Below are 15099 nucleotides of genomic sequence, written 5' to 3' on the forward strand. Positions count from 1 at the left end.
GCGAGCGTGGAGTTTGTTTCTGCTTCCACTGCGACTTCCGAGACCACAGCGAAATATGCTCTCAGCCAGCGGGACACGGGCTCATCGTTATTAGGGGAAGGTTGAAGAAGTGGGAGAGACTGCAGTGGAGAAAAAGAGAAAGGACGACCCTACAAAAAAAAAAAAAAAAAAAAAAAGCGACTCGTGCAGGTGGTACACGTTGTTGACGAGGTGAACCACTTTACCGCGAGACTCCATCCATCCCAGACCGACCCGTCTCACCTGGGCCCGACAAGACAGAGAAGATGTCCCTGGACAGTTACTCAGCGCTGGACGAGTCCTCTCTCCGAGCTTTGGTGAGTTTGATGTTTGGGTTTGAGTTTACTGTTTAAAAAAAGAGTTTACGCGCACAAAATATTCAGAAGCAGACTCGTCGATTTCCTTATTTGGGGATAAAGTCTTAAAATAAATGTGGACTATAATAGTTTTTTTTTTTTTTTTTTTTAAGTGCGTGTGTTTTATGAGAATCTGTAAATGTATTTACTTACGATTATACGTGTATAATTTATGACCCTATGATAATAAAACGTGTTAACCCTTTTTTAACGGCGAGGTAACATTTTTGTGGCGCATTTTCCTGTGAGCCTCCTTTAATTAGATTCACGAGAAGCAGGTAGGACGTGCACAGCATTGAAGGTAATCCTGCACACATGCAATGCTTTATTTGCTCTGTCTGGACGGTAAATCCTCAGCGTCTCAATCCTTTGGTGTTAAGTTGGAAAGTAATTTCCCCGAGTTTCATCACTCTGTGAAAGAATGGATTATTTATTGTATACCTGTTGTATGTTATTGTGTACCTTCTCTAATGTGGTGATTTGCTGGATTTACTTAATTTACATCCTTACAGTGAACTGCAGGTAGTCAAGTAACCCTATGTTGAAAATAGATTCAGCAGAAGGTGTTTTTCATTGAATCTTCTGGATGTTATGTCACAACATCAGTTCCTAGCTGATGTGAAAAATGTATCATATGGTAGGAAGTCTGGAAAATGTAACACTTACCGGTCAGCAGTCACATTACTCATGTCCCAATCATTCCCCGAGGCAGAGGAGCGTGAAGCATCCGCCTGTGCAACATGTATCATGACACCTGCAACACAGACACATTTGTAAAGAGCCTTGAGTCATCCCGTCCCGTTTAGGATGGGTTTGTCTGAATCACCGTTTCACATATGCACCAAATCGTACCCGAAACATCTGGGGTTTTATGTTTGTATCGACTTAAACTGAAATATGGGTGAGAAAGTGAAGTTTTCTATTGAAGCCATTGAGAGAGTTTGTGTATTTTCTTGCTTGTTTATTGATTTTTAACCATCAAGTTTGTTGTCGACCGCTTACAAGAATAAACTACTCTCTCGGCACCACTTTTCTTTCATCGTCTCCGCCAGTTGTTTTCTGAGGAATTTGCGTTTCAAGAAGAGGCCGTCCCAGAAAAACATTTTGATTACTGTTCTTAAAGATCAGTAAACCTGACAAGAAAGGGCTGTTTACTTTGGAACAGCATGGTAGAAACGTGATGTTTAGTTGACCCATGTGACGCTATTTAAACTGACTCCTGAATTTCCCTAAAGTCTGGGATTGTCTGGCCAAGTTCTTCAGTCACTCTCTCCTCATAAATCATTTAAAGGACGGTCTTTTGCCACAACTTGAATAAACAGAACGGCATTATTAACCTCCAGAGTACCTGTGGCTTTGATCAGTCAGTGTGGGAGTTTATCTGTAGATGGGCAGAGATGGAAAGAAGGAGTTAAACAGAGCACAAAAGAGGAAGCACTTAGAGGTCCGCTCAGATTGTGGGAGAGAAAAGAATGAGGACGGACACATCAAGCTTTTTGCTGGAGCTCTGTAGCTTTTTGGTCACTGTGTTGCAGTTTCAGCCTCAGGCTGACAGGTGTTTGTGTTAGGAGAACCTCCTTTTGCAATATCTTTTTGTTCAGTATTATCGAAATATTAGACCTCAGCTTGTTGTTTTCAGACGGCGTGCCCTACTCAAAATGCTAAAATGCTGCCATTGTCCAGAGAACTGCAGAAGAAGAAAATGTTTAGCACGCAGACACCGGAATCCAGGGTTTTTCTCTTTGTTACACCCATTGTTCAACACATTGCAGAGCAGGAATTGAAACGTTGGGTCTCCTCAGTGCAGCTTCCCTCCCTCATTTCTGACCAGCAGCTATAAGGTCACACAGATCCCACATTTTCACTGGTGATGTTTGCAGTGACTCGGGTATCAGGGTTTTCCACAGTGAACTTTTTAAAGGAAACCAACCCGACGGAGAAATTTACATGAGAGTCTGATGATCTTTAAAGTTCATTCTGACAGTCCTGAATGAACCCGTGCTGCGCTAAGTTTTTAGGACACTTAATTCTTTAGTGTTTTTGTTCGGAAACTGCTGTGGCTTGTTTTCAGGACACTTGTTAAACACGATGGATGTTTGGAGATTCCCAGGCTTGATTGAGCTGCTTGTAAATCCGGGTGGAGGAGCTGCTATTAAATAGCAGTTGGGTAACGAACACAAACTCCAAGTCTGTGTTGTACTTAATGAACTTAACAGTCAGAAGGTCATATGGCGGCCTCTCTAACGCCGCTAATCCCATCTCTACACTTCTATTCAGAGCCTCGGCACCCATTTATATTGCCTGTTTAATCCCCTCCATGGCAACCAGGAAAAGCATTTTTCTTGTCTATACAGTTATTTAAGTATCCACAAAAATCCTCAGTTGGTGCCCCAGTGTTCTTTGGAAAGGAGCTGAGGGGGTGTTTGTTGCGGGTCGTCTGTCTGAATGCTCTGTCTGAGACCACAAAAACACCAAAGCTGCGAGGGGACATTGTTGAAAAGCTTTCTTGAGCTTAATGAATCCAAAACTATCACTCAACAGAAGACTTTATCAGCTAATTAAGAGCTTGCAGGGGGATGTTTATCACCTGCTCCATCCAAAATCTGCCGTAAGGCCATAGTTTCCTGTGTCATTGTGTCAAACCTGCAGGACCAGTCCAGTTTACAGGTGACTATTGCCTTGGCACAGGTGCATCAACCTACTTAGCTAAGAATAAGGCTAGACTTAGGCGTCTGTCAGCCGCACTGGGATCTTCCCTCTAATTATCTCCGAAAGCTTCGCCGCAGCCCAGAAGGAATGTAGAAAAAACCGAAATGTGACATCAGTAACTTCATTAAAACATTGTCTGGCACTTAAAAACAATACTTGGTCATCCTCTTAATAATCTGAAATGACTGCTTGGAGACTTCTCTGTGCGTGGCGCCTGCTGGGCTGATTTCACATGCTGGCTGTCCCACATAATGATTTGTAGCTCGTCTTGCCCGCCTGTGACTGTCCTCTCTCCCTGGTGAGCGAGAGGCATTCACACATGTTTAAAATAGACCAATTTTACTCTGAGGTCCAGCCTCGCTGATAAATGGGACCCCTGGGCCTTCACTTTATTGCTCTCCAGAAACTTTTGTGCAATGACAAGGGCTCAGCGGTTACAGTTGGAAAATGGGCTTGTTGTGCAGGGGCTTAGTGTAGTCCCCAGATTCTCCTCACACCCCAGAGACAGAGTCCAAAATGACAGGCTCTTCATCGGCAAGGAATAAATCGGAAAAATGACCCTGCATTGCATAACTGTTGGCTGGGACATTTTCTGATTTTAAAAATACGATGTGTTTTAATGTGGCTTCGCACTCAAAGCAGTCGGGCTCCATGTTTTCTTTTTTTTTCTTCTTTGTTCTCATAGTTTGTGGTGAGATTTGACCCGTCAACCACCATGAAAACTAGTTTTATTTTTCTTAAAGAAAAGTTGAGTTGAACGTTTTCTTTGACGTTGCAGATACAGGTTGTTGTGTGTGACATATATTCCTTTGAATGCACCCCTCCTCCTCCACACTCCAGTGTTTTATGGTACTCTCAACAGATAGAACCCTCTGATTTGGAGTTTATGAACATAGCTGCCTCTGACCTCTGTGGATCTTTCCGGGATATTTCTTTCGCCTCTTCAGAGGGGGAAAAAATAGTTCACACCTGAATTTTCTCGGAGTCTGTCATTATTCGCACAGGTATTTTTCTCCGCTCACATTTCCAAAGTGTGTTTCGCATGTGGCTGCGTTTCAAAGGTGCCAGTGAGGACGTAATAAAGACGCTGGCTGTGAACGAGTTAACATTCAGGACAGATCTCCTTTTATTAACTGATGCACAATGACTTATCTCCACTGCCACAGCCTGCACGTTTCAGCCTCAGCGACTATCCAAATAAATGAGCAGGGAGCACAGAGATAAGAAGCTCCATGTTTGCTGCGTATAAATGGAAACTTTTGTTTCTGCATTCTGCTATAAATAGTGGGTCATATTTTGATGCTGTGAGGATGAGAAAAGAAAACTTTGTCTTCAAGTAGTTTGTCGCCATGGAACAATAATTCAGTCACTATCAAAATAAAACAAATATGCATTTCCTCCATGTTTGAAGGTGAGAGCTGAAACAGGGTGTAGTGTACATTTCCATGCTAAAAGGCATACTCTACATTGTGTTCAATTTAGAGGTTGACACTTTACATGAGCATCCATTTGGATTTGAGAATTCTGTTTTCATCTCGTACCGTACAGACAATTTCCAAATGCCTTTAAAAGAATACAGTTGCTATGAGCTCAACAGAAGAAGCACCCAGGGAGGTTGATAGTAGCTGTGTCAGCAGTATTGGGACATTTGTCTGTGCATTTGCTTTGAATATTACTGCTTATTCTTGTCCTTGTCCATGAATAATGCAGCTCTCTTGTGAGGTAACGTAGTATAATGAATTTACATGTAACCATTTAAACTAGTAAACCTGTTCTGCAGGAAAAAGGGACATTCCCAAAGAGGAAACTAACAAATCAACACGTCTAGCGTGCATTACCTTTCAAACATTACTCATACCTATTGTTTTGCCATTGCAAATCATGCAGTGTGAATATTTGCTTTTATCAGCTGCATCTGACAAGAAGGCACAGGCACGTCACAGTCCAGAAATGAGCTTTGATGGGAGTAGTGAATCTTTGACTATTGCTCCAAGCCTGCTGTGAGGGTGTGGTTGTAGAGCATATGGAGCCAACTAGTTTGAACTTGGCAGTGTAATAATTAAAAAAAAAAAAAAAAAAAAGGGAGTTAATGTATAGTACTTCAAAGCATTTTTTCGCATATATTCCCACCTGGACACAAACAACATATATTTTTTTTGCTTTGGAACCTTTGTCAAGTAGTATCCAAGCTTGCTTAAAAAGGATGAAACATTACATAGAAATGAATATGGCAGGTTTTAACATTTTTCTTATTTTTCTGTATTACACATCTCCATCTGCCACAGGAACGACACAGTAAGATCAGATGCAATATGTGATGCAAATGTCGGTTTTAGTACAGGAGGAACCTGCCGTTTTCTGCTGATGGTTGGAAAGAAAGAAATGTGCTGCAGTAATTGGTGAGAATGACTTGGGAAATATTGGATATCTGAGAGTTATTCTTTCTCTTGTCTCTTGGAGATTTCCCTTCGCTGAATGTTGATCGGCAGAATATTACGACGGGATGTGAACTTTGTTGGCATCGTGTGCCAAATGAGACTCTCGTCTAAAAGCTTTGCTCCATCCTGCCGCTGTGTGACACAAACTCAACAGCGGGATAAAGTGTAGCGAAAGTGTAGCCGGTGATCGGATATTTAGAGGCCGACATCAAATGCTATCTGTGCAGTGAAGACAGAATGAATTAAAACAGTATACCGGGTGGCTGCTGACTGAGGGTCAAACAATCTTGGTAAACATTAAACAGTAGTCTGCTGTCACAGCTGCTCTGGTCTTTTCGTCTGTGTGGTAAGTGATCCAGCAGACGACGGATCTGTCTGGACCATCGTTCTGCCAAGTGAGAAAAGTCTGGATAATGGATTGAAGGTGTGTGCTTTTCCCCTCTTTGTCCCTCGCCACCATCAGGCGCCTCCGAGATGGACAGCAAGTGAAATCCTGCCCCGAGTTTATTGCTTCAAGTTTTATTTTTGTTTGTTTCAAACTCGTGTTCCGAAATACTCCGTAAATGTGTACGTGATGCTCTGAGGCTGTCCTTAAAGTGATCTCCACGAACAAGGAGAGGATCGAAAGGCACGCAAGTGTGTCAGCATTTGTGGGAAATTGTGAAACTTCAAAACTTTGTAAGTTCTTTCGAGAAGTCAAGTTTTCTCTCATCTGAGGGGAAAAGTGACTGTCATGGTTTTAGTGTCCATTTGCTTCTGGATATCATTATGATAAATATATTAGTTTTTGGCTTTATTTTGGACAACTCGGGCGTGGTTCTGCTAACAGTGGAAAATGGCAGACAGGAAACGGCACGCCGCGCTCTGCTCAATCAGAAATTCCTCAGGTTGTTTAAGGGCTGAATTAAATCAATAGATTAATAACATTTGCTCACTTTAGAAAGGATTTAACTTTTTATATGCCAAACAAAACTGACAAGATGCAGTTGGTTAGAAATGTAGAAAGTCCAGGGTTTTCCTTTCTTTCTTTTTTTTTCTCCTACATTGACTCCCTCAGGAAAGAGCCATTTGCTGAAGAACTCTAAAGATTATCGGGCGGATGTTGATGTTTAGCTTTCCAGCACACTGTTGTTAATTTCGTGGCATTCTCGAGATAAACACAGCAGATCTATTAAATTTTGTTTGGCTCTGTCTTGTCTGTCTGGGACTCTGTCCCATCCCATTGTTATACTTACTGTGAAGTCAGCATTGCAGACCGTCAGACACTGTCCTCTAAACTGTCCCAAAATGCTTCAACCCCTCCCTCTTTGTCTTCCTGTTGGCCACCCCTCTTTCTTTTTGGCTCTTCCTTGGTTAATCTTGGAGTTTTCCACGCAGGGCCTCAGTTTCATGAGCGATGTCCCATAGTTGGAGGGAATTCTTCATTCCCATGCACCTGCTGTGTCTGCTGACAGGCCAACTGAGTTGCAGTATTCAATGCCTTTCACATCTTTTAATTCATGATGGCTTTTCCCTCCTGCAATCTGTCATATGGCATCAGATCTTTTGCCCATGGCCCCTAAAAAAAGATAAAGCCGCAGGCAGACCCCCCCTTACTGTGGTCATTTAATATGATTTAATGACATCAAATCTTTGGACCAAAAAAAAAATATTTTGGAACAAGTTCAACTTGGAGAGCCACTGCAGTGTCATTGGAATTCCAGTTTATAGCTTTAAAAACTGAATATCTTGTCGTCCAAACACATGGATTAATAATCGACAGGTAAAAATTCTGTCAGCACATATTTGCTGCATGAGTGAATGAGAAACGCATGTTAAATATTTTAGAACTTATACTAGGTTCAAAAGGGTCTATATAAGTTAAAAAAGTGACTGTTTATAAAGATAATAATAAAAAAGCAACAGAATCCGATAAATTCCTGCAAATGATGTCACTTCAATTGGTACTGGTGTGGGTTGAAGTGCTCTTGGTTTAGCTGTAGATGATACAGATGTCAGATATTTACATGGAATCAATTTGCTCCATTTTGACTTGATTTCTTCACTCAAGGCATTTTATCTTTGTCAAACAAACCTAACAAAATATGTGACATATTCTTGGATGCTCAAAGCAGTTTTACCTCTTGGCTAGATTAACAATGGCTCAGCAGCTGATTTATAGACAAACGGCGAGACAACTTTCTGCCTGCGATGGCTGATTTAAAACTCTGTCATGAAGCCAGCTCCCAAATGTGGGTCACTTTAGTCCTGAACAAGCTTCAACCGACTTGGATTCAACCCTCTGACCTGAGCTGCTGGTCTGAAGAGAAGCGCACTCGGATGAGACAAATCCTTTGGTTCCAGACAACTAAATGAGGCCAAAAGCCTGAGTGAGCAGCTGTAAAAGGCCCACAAGAATTCTGTTAGGCTAAAGTTGTTTTTGGTGGATTGATCTGCAACAATGCAGCAAGTATTTGAGGAAACTTTGTGGTCCTACACAGAACTGAAAGATTACTATTATGACTATGTGAGAGCAGATTAATCCATGAGCATGTGGCGTCCACTGTACTGATGCAGGATCCTACACAATGAGCAACAATTGCAACACATGAGCTCAGATCTGTCTTCAGTACATTATTACAGCCCCATAGGACGTAGTTGATGCTCGGATAACCTCTGACCCACATGCATTCCTTCATATGTCTGTTCTTTATGCCTGCTACTTCAAGTGTAAAGGGGGACACTGCTTTTGCAGGTATCCTCTGGGCTTGCGTCCTGCCATTCCATTTGTTAGGAGAGGTTAAGCTTAGTTGTGCGTGCTGCCCCCCTCGCAAAGCGCACGCTGGCGCATGTATGGTAATCTCTCTACCTGCGCCTACATTTCAAAGCAGACAATGGATTCGCAGTGTGTCCCGTAACACAGTGAGTTTTAACCTTGGCTCTGGTTTGATTCTCTGTTCACTTTTCTGCCCGAGAGGTGACTGAAACTCCCTCTTCTGAGAAACCAGGTGTACCGTGCCTTGCAGGGCTCTCATGTCTCCTGGTCATATCTATCACTTTTCAGTGGGTGTACGGCAGCCAATTGCATGCATGCATTGTATTCTTGAGGCACTGAAGAATAGTTTACAAGCGTGTACCTGATTCAGGTTGGAGTTTTGCCCTGAGGAAAAATGGCAAAGAGATATTAGGGTGAAAGGAAAAGGAAAAAAAAAATGGGTATGAACTTTGTTTCCCTTTCAGTCGTCATGATTGTTTATTTGTCTGTGGCAGTCTGGCTTCTTCAGTGGCAGCTGCTAATCTATTTCAGCTCTGCTGCAAAGAGTGTCTCATGTCTCCTTATAAGGGCAAACTCACTTGTGGGCTTAACACAAGTGAGTTTAAGACACTGATCCGATCTGCCGCTTGGCTGCTCTCTAACCTTAGTCTGCTGTGGAAATGATTAGTTCATGCACAAAAACACTGTACCCCCTGCCTCTCACTCATGTATTTGCACGTGGATACACATTTCTTAAAAACAGAAAGCATACATACTGCTTTGTGTTGGGCCTGACACGTCACAGGTCTTTAAGTAGAAATCCTTGAGTACAAAAACAGCACATGCACACCCACTGGGGGTCAAAGGGTCAGGACTCAGCCTGAGGGGGGTCATTGTTTCCTATGACGGGGCAGGGTGGGTGTGTGTGGGAAGGTGAAGTTGGATGTCCTCCACACAACAAGCTGTGACCTTTTGGGACCGACTGGAGACGAACACATTGTAGGGCACGTAGAGCAAGATATTACCTACAATGCTTTAAATTTGGCCTTATTAGATTATTATATTATTTTAAATTTTTATTTGGTGTCATACAAATGACACCAAACTTGTCCAAACAGCTGTCCATTAAAGTACACAAAAGATTTCCTAATTCTAAAATAAGTGTTTGAAACCACAAACGGCTTTCCTAAACCTGGTTGACAAGCTGAATAATCTGAAGCACAGACGGGCAACGAACTAGACGATTGTCTGATAAAACAAAATGTGCACCTTTTTGGCTCTGACTAGCACGTGTCGAGGAAAAAAGACAGAGCACCACCTCATTATCATACCTGTATGGTGCCTCTTTTTGTTTGTGGATCAAGGAGTCATGGCCATCGATACAAATGGCCCAAAAATAATATAGTTGAAGTGTTGTTCTTATACTACAGTTCTACGTGGTCATTACCCCTTGATCCCCATACAAAAAGAGATGCCTTAACTCTACAAATCAGAGGAGAAGGGCCAATCAGTAGGGTTAAGGTGAGATACTGGGACTGGGCCCATGTCTTTATTCAAACATGGTGGTTGCAGCATTATTCTGTGGGGATGTTTTTCAGTGTCAGGAGCATGGAGACCTGTCAGGATTGTTCTCCATTTTCCCTCTACACTGAGTGACCTCCTTTCACAGAGTTTTCAGGATCTGGGGCATAGATTTACCTTAAAACCAGACAGAAGCTGAGAACATACCATAAAAAAAACCCCAACAACTCTGAAGTCCTGAAGTGACCCAGCCAAAATCTGGACCTGAGCCCAGTGGGGCATCTCTGGTGAGAGCTTAAATCTGCTGTGCATTAATGCTCTCCAGAAAACCTGCTTAAACTTGAGCATTTCTGCCTAGACAAATGTGAGAAACCTCCAAAGAAAAGGTGTGTCAGACTTGTAGGATCATTTACAACAGTCATTGCTGCCAAAGATACCTCAACAAGAATTAAGTGAGGGGGCTGAATGCTTCTGAATAACTTTCCTATTGATGAGTATACGAATCGCTACAAAATGCCTTTTCACCGCGAAGAGCTGACTGAGTCAAAAGAATATTGGATCACTTTCATTCGATGAGTATGAAACATGACAAAATGTGACAAACTGCATATGTTCCATAGATATGCATGTATTATGTTTAACTCAACATATGGAGATGCTGTGTGTCTCTTGAAAGTCAGAGAGTAACTATTTCTGTGGCTCAAAATGCTCTGACATTCAAAGCCTGAAGCCTCTCTTTCATGCGCTGTGTACCCATAAATACATGCTCTAATGAAGGCAGTAAAATGGAACTGTGTAATTAAGACAAATATGAACTTGTACAGTGTTTGCTTTCTGATTCCACAGTAATTAAGTGGTCTGTTTCTTTTTAGCTTCCACAGCTTTGATTAAATCCAGTGTTGGTGCTGCTCCCACAGGTAGTTGCTCGCACCTCTGCCTGTAGCTCAGCTATGACGGCAAAACCACGAAACAGCAGCTCGTTATATTCTGACCACCTGAAGAACCTTGAGCCACTTATGATGTCGTTTCCACATCTGGTACGATAAAATAAACCCCCCTCCCAAACTTGGTTGCATTTAAATGTGCGGCTCTCATGCGCAGCGAATGAGTTCAGAGGGTGTTTCTGTCCTCCGGAGTGTGCCACCAGCTGGTCGAGATTACTGGTAAACTGTGAGTGCTCTCTAATTGGCCTTGATTGACCGAGCTGCTTCAGATAGATGTATTTGCTGGTTTTGAGGTTTTTATTCCATAGATGGCTGTTACTTGGCAGGAAGTGACTCAAAAGCAAGTACATGCCTTGGCAAGCCTGCTTGCCTGTGAAATCAGGCTGACAAAAGTCTTGCGTCTTTCGTCAGCCTGATTAAATATTTTCTGGTGTAGTGCATGTCTGTGTTTGAGTTTACGAATAGTTAAAGCAGTGGGTGGTCCCAATTTCAACACATTTCTTTGCCATCTGTCCCCTCTCCACCCTCTCCATCCTGTTCCTGAATATTGTATCTCAACGGATGAGTCAGGTGACCCTCACTTAGCCTAACAGGTGTGACATCGGCTTCCTGAGAGGCGACGAGCGGTAGACTGTACCATGACTTCTCTCCCACCACCATTAGAGGTGCTGACAGCTTGGTGACGTCTTGATGACTGGGTCTTAGTCAGTAAAACATATTGTTTATATGTGATTTCTGAGTCATATGTCTGTGAGCAGCACAAGCAGCGCTGCCTGAAATGTTTTCTTTCTGGTTGTAACGGCTGACCTGGATCACGGTGTTGTTGTTGGTAAGCTGCGGTGTGTGGTCGGGTTTGAGAAATGGCTTTGGGGATTGTCAGTGTTGTTGGGTGATGTTTTAGTGTAACTGAATTGATTTTTCTCCCTCCCCCTTCTTTCAACACAACTCGCACTCTGTTCAGGCCGCCGTCATGTGGCAGTTTTGTCAACTGGACTCTGTCTCTGCACGAGCGTTTAGTGTGTTTCCGTCTTAATGGTTATTCTGTTTTACTTGGCAAGCGCCCAAGTTTAAGGTGTGTTCTGTTTGCCTGGGTTGCGCCCTCTCATTGCTTTCCTGTGCAGGGTTATTGGTTGACTTTTATTTTCCGCTTTTCTGATACGCAAAGGAAAAGTCAGTTGCATTCCCTGGCGTTGTTTCAGCTGGATTCGATACATTAATTATGCAGCCAATCCAAGCAGAGACATGCACCCATCTGCTTTCCAATTGGTTGATTTTGAAAGCTCCGAGTTCATTTCATATGCAGCTATTTGAAGAAGCGTTGTCAGAGCAGGTCAAGTCAAAGTGCTGACGTGACCGTGGGTTATTGTTTTTCATCTCTTATCATCACTTCATGATTTTAATTTCCCTCGCTGTGTTTATATTTGAAAAGATTAGTTCAACTGATCAGCTTGGTGGTTTGTCACATGTGCTAAGTTTAGGATCTGTCCTTGGTCTTTTCTTTGACTTGACTTTGTTTAGACTGATGTGCACGAGCCAAGAATGGAGCCTTATATGAAATGCTAAGGAGACAATATAGTTGTGTAGGCCTTTGCTTTGATTAAAAATAAATCAGTCAGTTCTAAAACTTGGCAGTGACTGTACAGACTGTATAATCGCATCATAACATTTACTCAGCAGTGAGTTTGACAGTGTGGTAACAGATCGCTCCCTCGAGTGTTGGGTCACTATGTCCGTTATGCCCGCACAGACGGACTCTGAGTGACGTGTTCCCATTTCTTTTGATTGTTTTTCCTTCCTCAACGTCAAAAACTTGCCTCTGTCGCTCCTGGTCGTCATATCATCCGAGTGCTGGGCTGGAACCAAACCCATTTCATGATAGCCGGATTTCACTACCATCTTTTTTCCTTGTGAGTCAGCAGGAATGTGAGGAATGACCTGTGCAAGGCCTGGCCCTTTCCCACCCAGCTCTCATCTAGCCATTTTTAGTCATACCCAAGTGGAGCTGCCCTTTCATTTTTCTCTTTTGCACATTGTCATCTTGGGCCCCCTATTCTTCTCCTCTTTGCTTATATCATTTCTTCCAGCCATGTCGGAGCTCTTTTTCCTCTTACCCATTCTTTTCAGTATGCTCAGCACTTTAGATTTCCACAAATTACAGTATATGGAAGAGTCCCTTTGAGCCAGTGCAGCTTTAGCTGCATATTTTGCTAAACCACAGCGAGACCTCAAATCTGCTGGTCCTCTTCATCTCTTGTGAAAAGACCCTCCTCCTCCTCCTTATCCTTTCCCGGGCCCAGCTGTGGGGCACGTCAGCCCCCTTTCGAACCCATCTGCATGTAAGGCTTGGTTTAACAACCATGTCCAGCTCCCTTTAGTAGAGAGCTGTTGGCAAACAAAGGTTTGTGTCTCGACCTGGTAGCTTTTAACTGGTGCAGCAGGAAACCTTAAAGAGTTTGCTTGAGCATTAAGTGTCTAAGAAAAGCCTCCCAGAGGAACTGCTCATCTCTGCGTGTGTTGACAGGTTCCCGCTTTCGACCGATAGAGAGATCCTACTCCTGTATGACAAGAGGGGGCTCCCTCTTCCCTCCCATGCTCAGGGCTATCGCTAAGATGAAAGCATCTGGCTTGTTGAGGTGGTGGGTGTCTGCCTGCAGGTGTGCTTTTATACACTTAAGTAATAACCAGTCAGTGATGAAATGGCTCAGTGAGGGTCTGAAGTGGGTCATTGTAACAGCCGAATCCTTCTGGAGTCTGGCTACCGTTTGACGGCACCCGAAATAATTGGTCAACCTAGAGAGCTGAACGCACTTGTTTCTTAAAGCCGAACACCAGCTGTTTCCAGGCCTGCTTCTCGTCCCCTGCTCCTCACTCAGGTGGACCCGTCTTCTCTCATTAGTAAGGTCGGATCCCCTGTCATCACCAGTCAATAAGTCGTCTGTCTGCCTTGCTGACTGGACCTCCCTACCACATGTTCAGAAATATTATCACATAATCTCCATCAGTTGTGACCACGATTGGTCTGGCAATCAAAAATCCCAAAATTAGTTTTATGAAGGCTGATTCCTGTACTGTTTAGGAAACTGTCATGAAACGTCTGCCTCCTCGTGTAAGTAGGGGTTAATTACAGAGAGCAAGAGATGGCAGCTTACGGTAGTCGATTCTATAACTGGCTTCTATGACTGTGCTCTGACCTTACAGTTCAGCTCTTTTACTGCCCTGTACTGTCTCCGAGAGCAGGCAAGTGACCCTTTCTATCTCTGCACATTCCTATGGGATTGTGTGGCCATTTCCTTACACGAGACCATGACTCTTTGGTGCGTCATGTAAATCTGAGAGTGACAAGGGACTCGTCACTGCAAACCAAATGTTTGGCATCACTGTTTTGCTCTTATATTCCTCTTCATTCCCTGTCTGTGTTTTTGTCTTTATGTTGCAGCTGGATGGAACAGTGGATCTGGACGAGAGACGTCTCATCCGTTCAGCCATCCGAGAGTTGAGGAGGAGGGAGATCGAGGACATGGAGGCCGCTCTGGCCAGCAAGAGATTTCGATCAACACGCCTCAATCAGCAGGAGGACAAGGAGAACCAGCACAGGTGAGGTCACACACTTTGAGAAGTGCACGAGGCCAGTTGTATGGGCGAGTCACAAATCCAGATGCAGCATTCTTCAGCTCCAGGGGGAAAAGTCTGCAAAAGTCAAGTCAGGAAACCACAGGGGACTGAAAATTGCAGCTACAATAAATTTTCCAATTTCCATCTTGCGTGGTCATTTTACAATAGCTTAAAGAGTTTGCCCTCGGCTCATAAGATTCACATTGGAATAGTCCTATCATTCATTTATTTGCCTTTCAGAGCCTTCTCGGTATTTTTCCAGTTCATATATAAACATTTCCCAGCACCTGTCATTCAGCTGAGGAATGTGACTAAACTGATAACTCAGCTGTAATGCTATACTTCTTCTGCCTATTTTGTTGTTTTAGATGTTTTAGCTGGCAAGCTTAACGAAAAATGGGGCAAACGGGCCTGAAGTTACCCAAAAAGATACATTTTTTTGTTTTTATGCATCGGCTTTATAAAATTGTTCAATTCCAAGATTTTTTTTTTCCCTTGATGCGCTTTTTCCTGATTGGCTCTGACCATTTAGGAATTCCTGAAGTCTGTCCATTGTTGTCAAACTGCAGCACTTAAACCAGAAAGCCAGAAGTTCGCTGTTTATTTTTCCTTTCAGCTAATCAGCATTCTGAAATGTTTATAAATCTCTATGCAGTTGCGTTTACTTTGGATTATGACAAAGACGGAAAACAACAAAAATCAAGAAACACCGTAGCATTTGGGTGGTCTGACGTTTAAACGACTGAAATCTAAAGTTCCTTAGAATA

General features: G+C 43.0%; 1 protein-coding gene across 1 annotated transcript in view; it reads left to right on the top strand.

Moving 5' to 3' along the window:
- Positions 1–15099, top strand: part of smtnb (smoothelin b) — a 45636-nt gene continuing 30537 nt past the window's right edge. Inside the window, 2 exon segments of the mRNA XM_075467940.1 lie at positions 1–335; positions 14157–14314. Coding sequence (XP_075324055.1) covers positions 285–335; positions 14157–14314 — 209 coding nt within the window. The 5' untranslated portion in view covers positions 1–284.

Source organism: Odontesthes bonariensis, chromosome 6 (assembly GCF_027942865.1).
Source record: "Odontesthes bonariensis isolate fOdoBon6 chromosome 6, fOdoBon6.hap1, whole genome shotgun sequence".
Lineage (NCBI taxonomy): Eukaryota > Metazoa > Chordata > Actinopteri > Atheriniformes > Atherinopsidae > Odontesthes > Odontesthes bonariensis.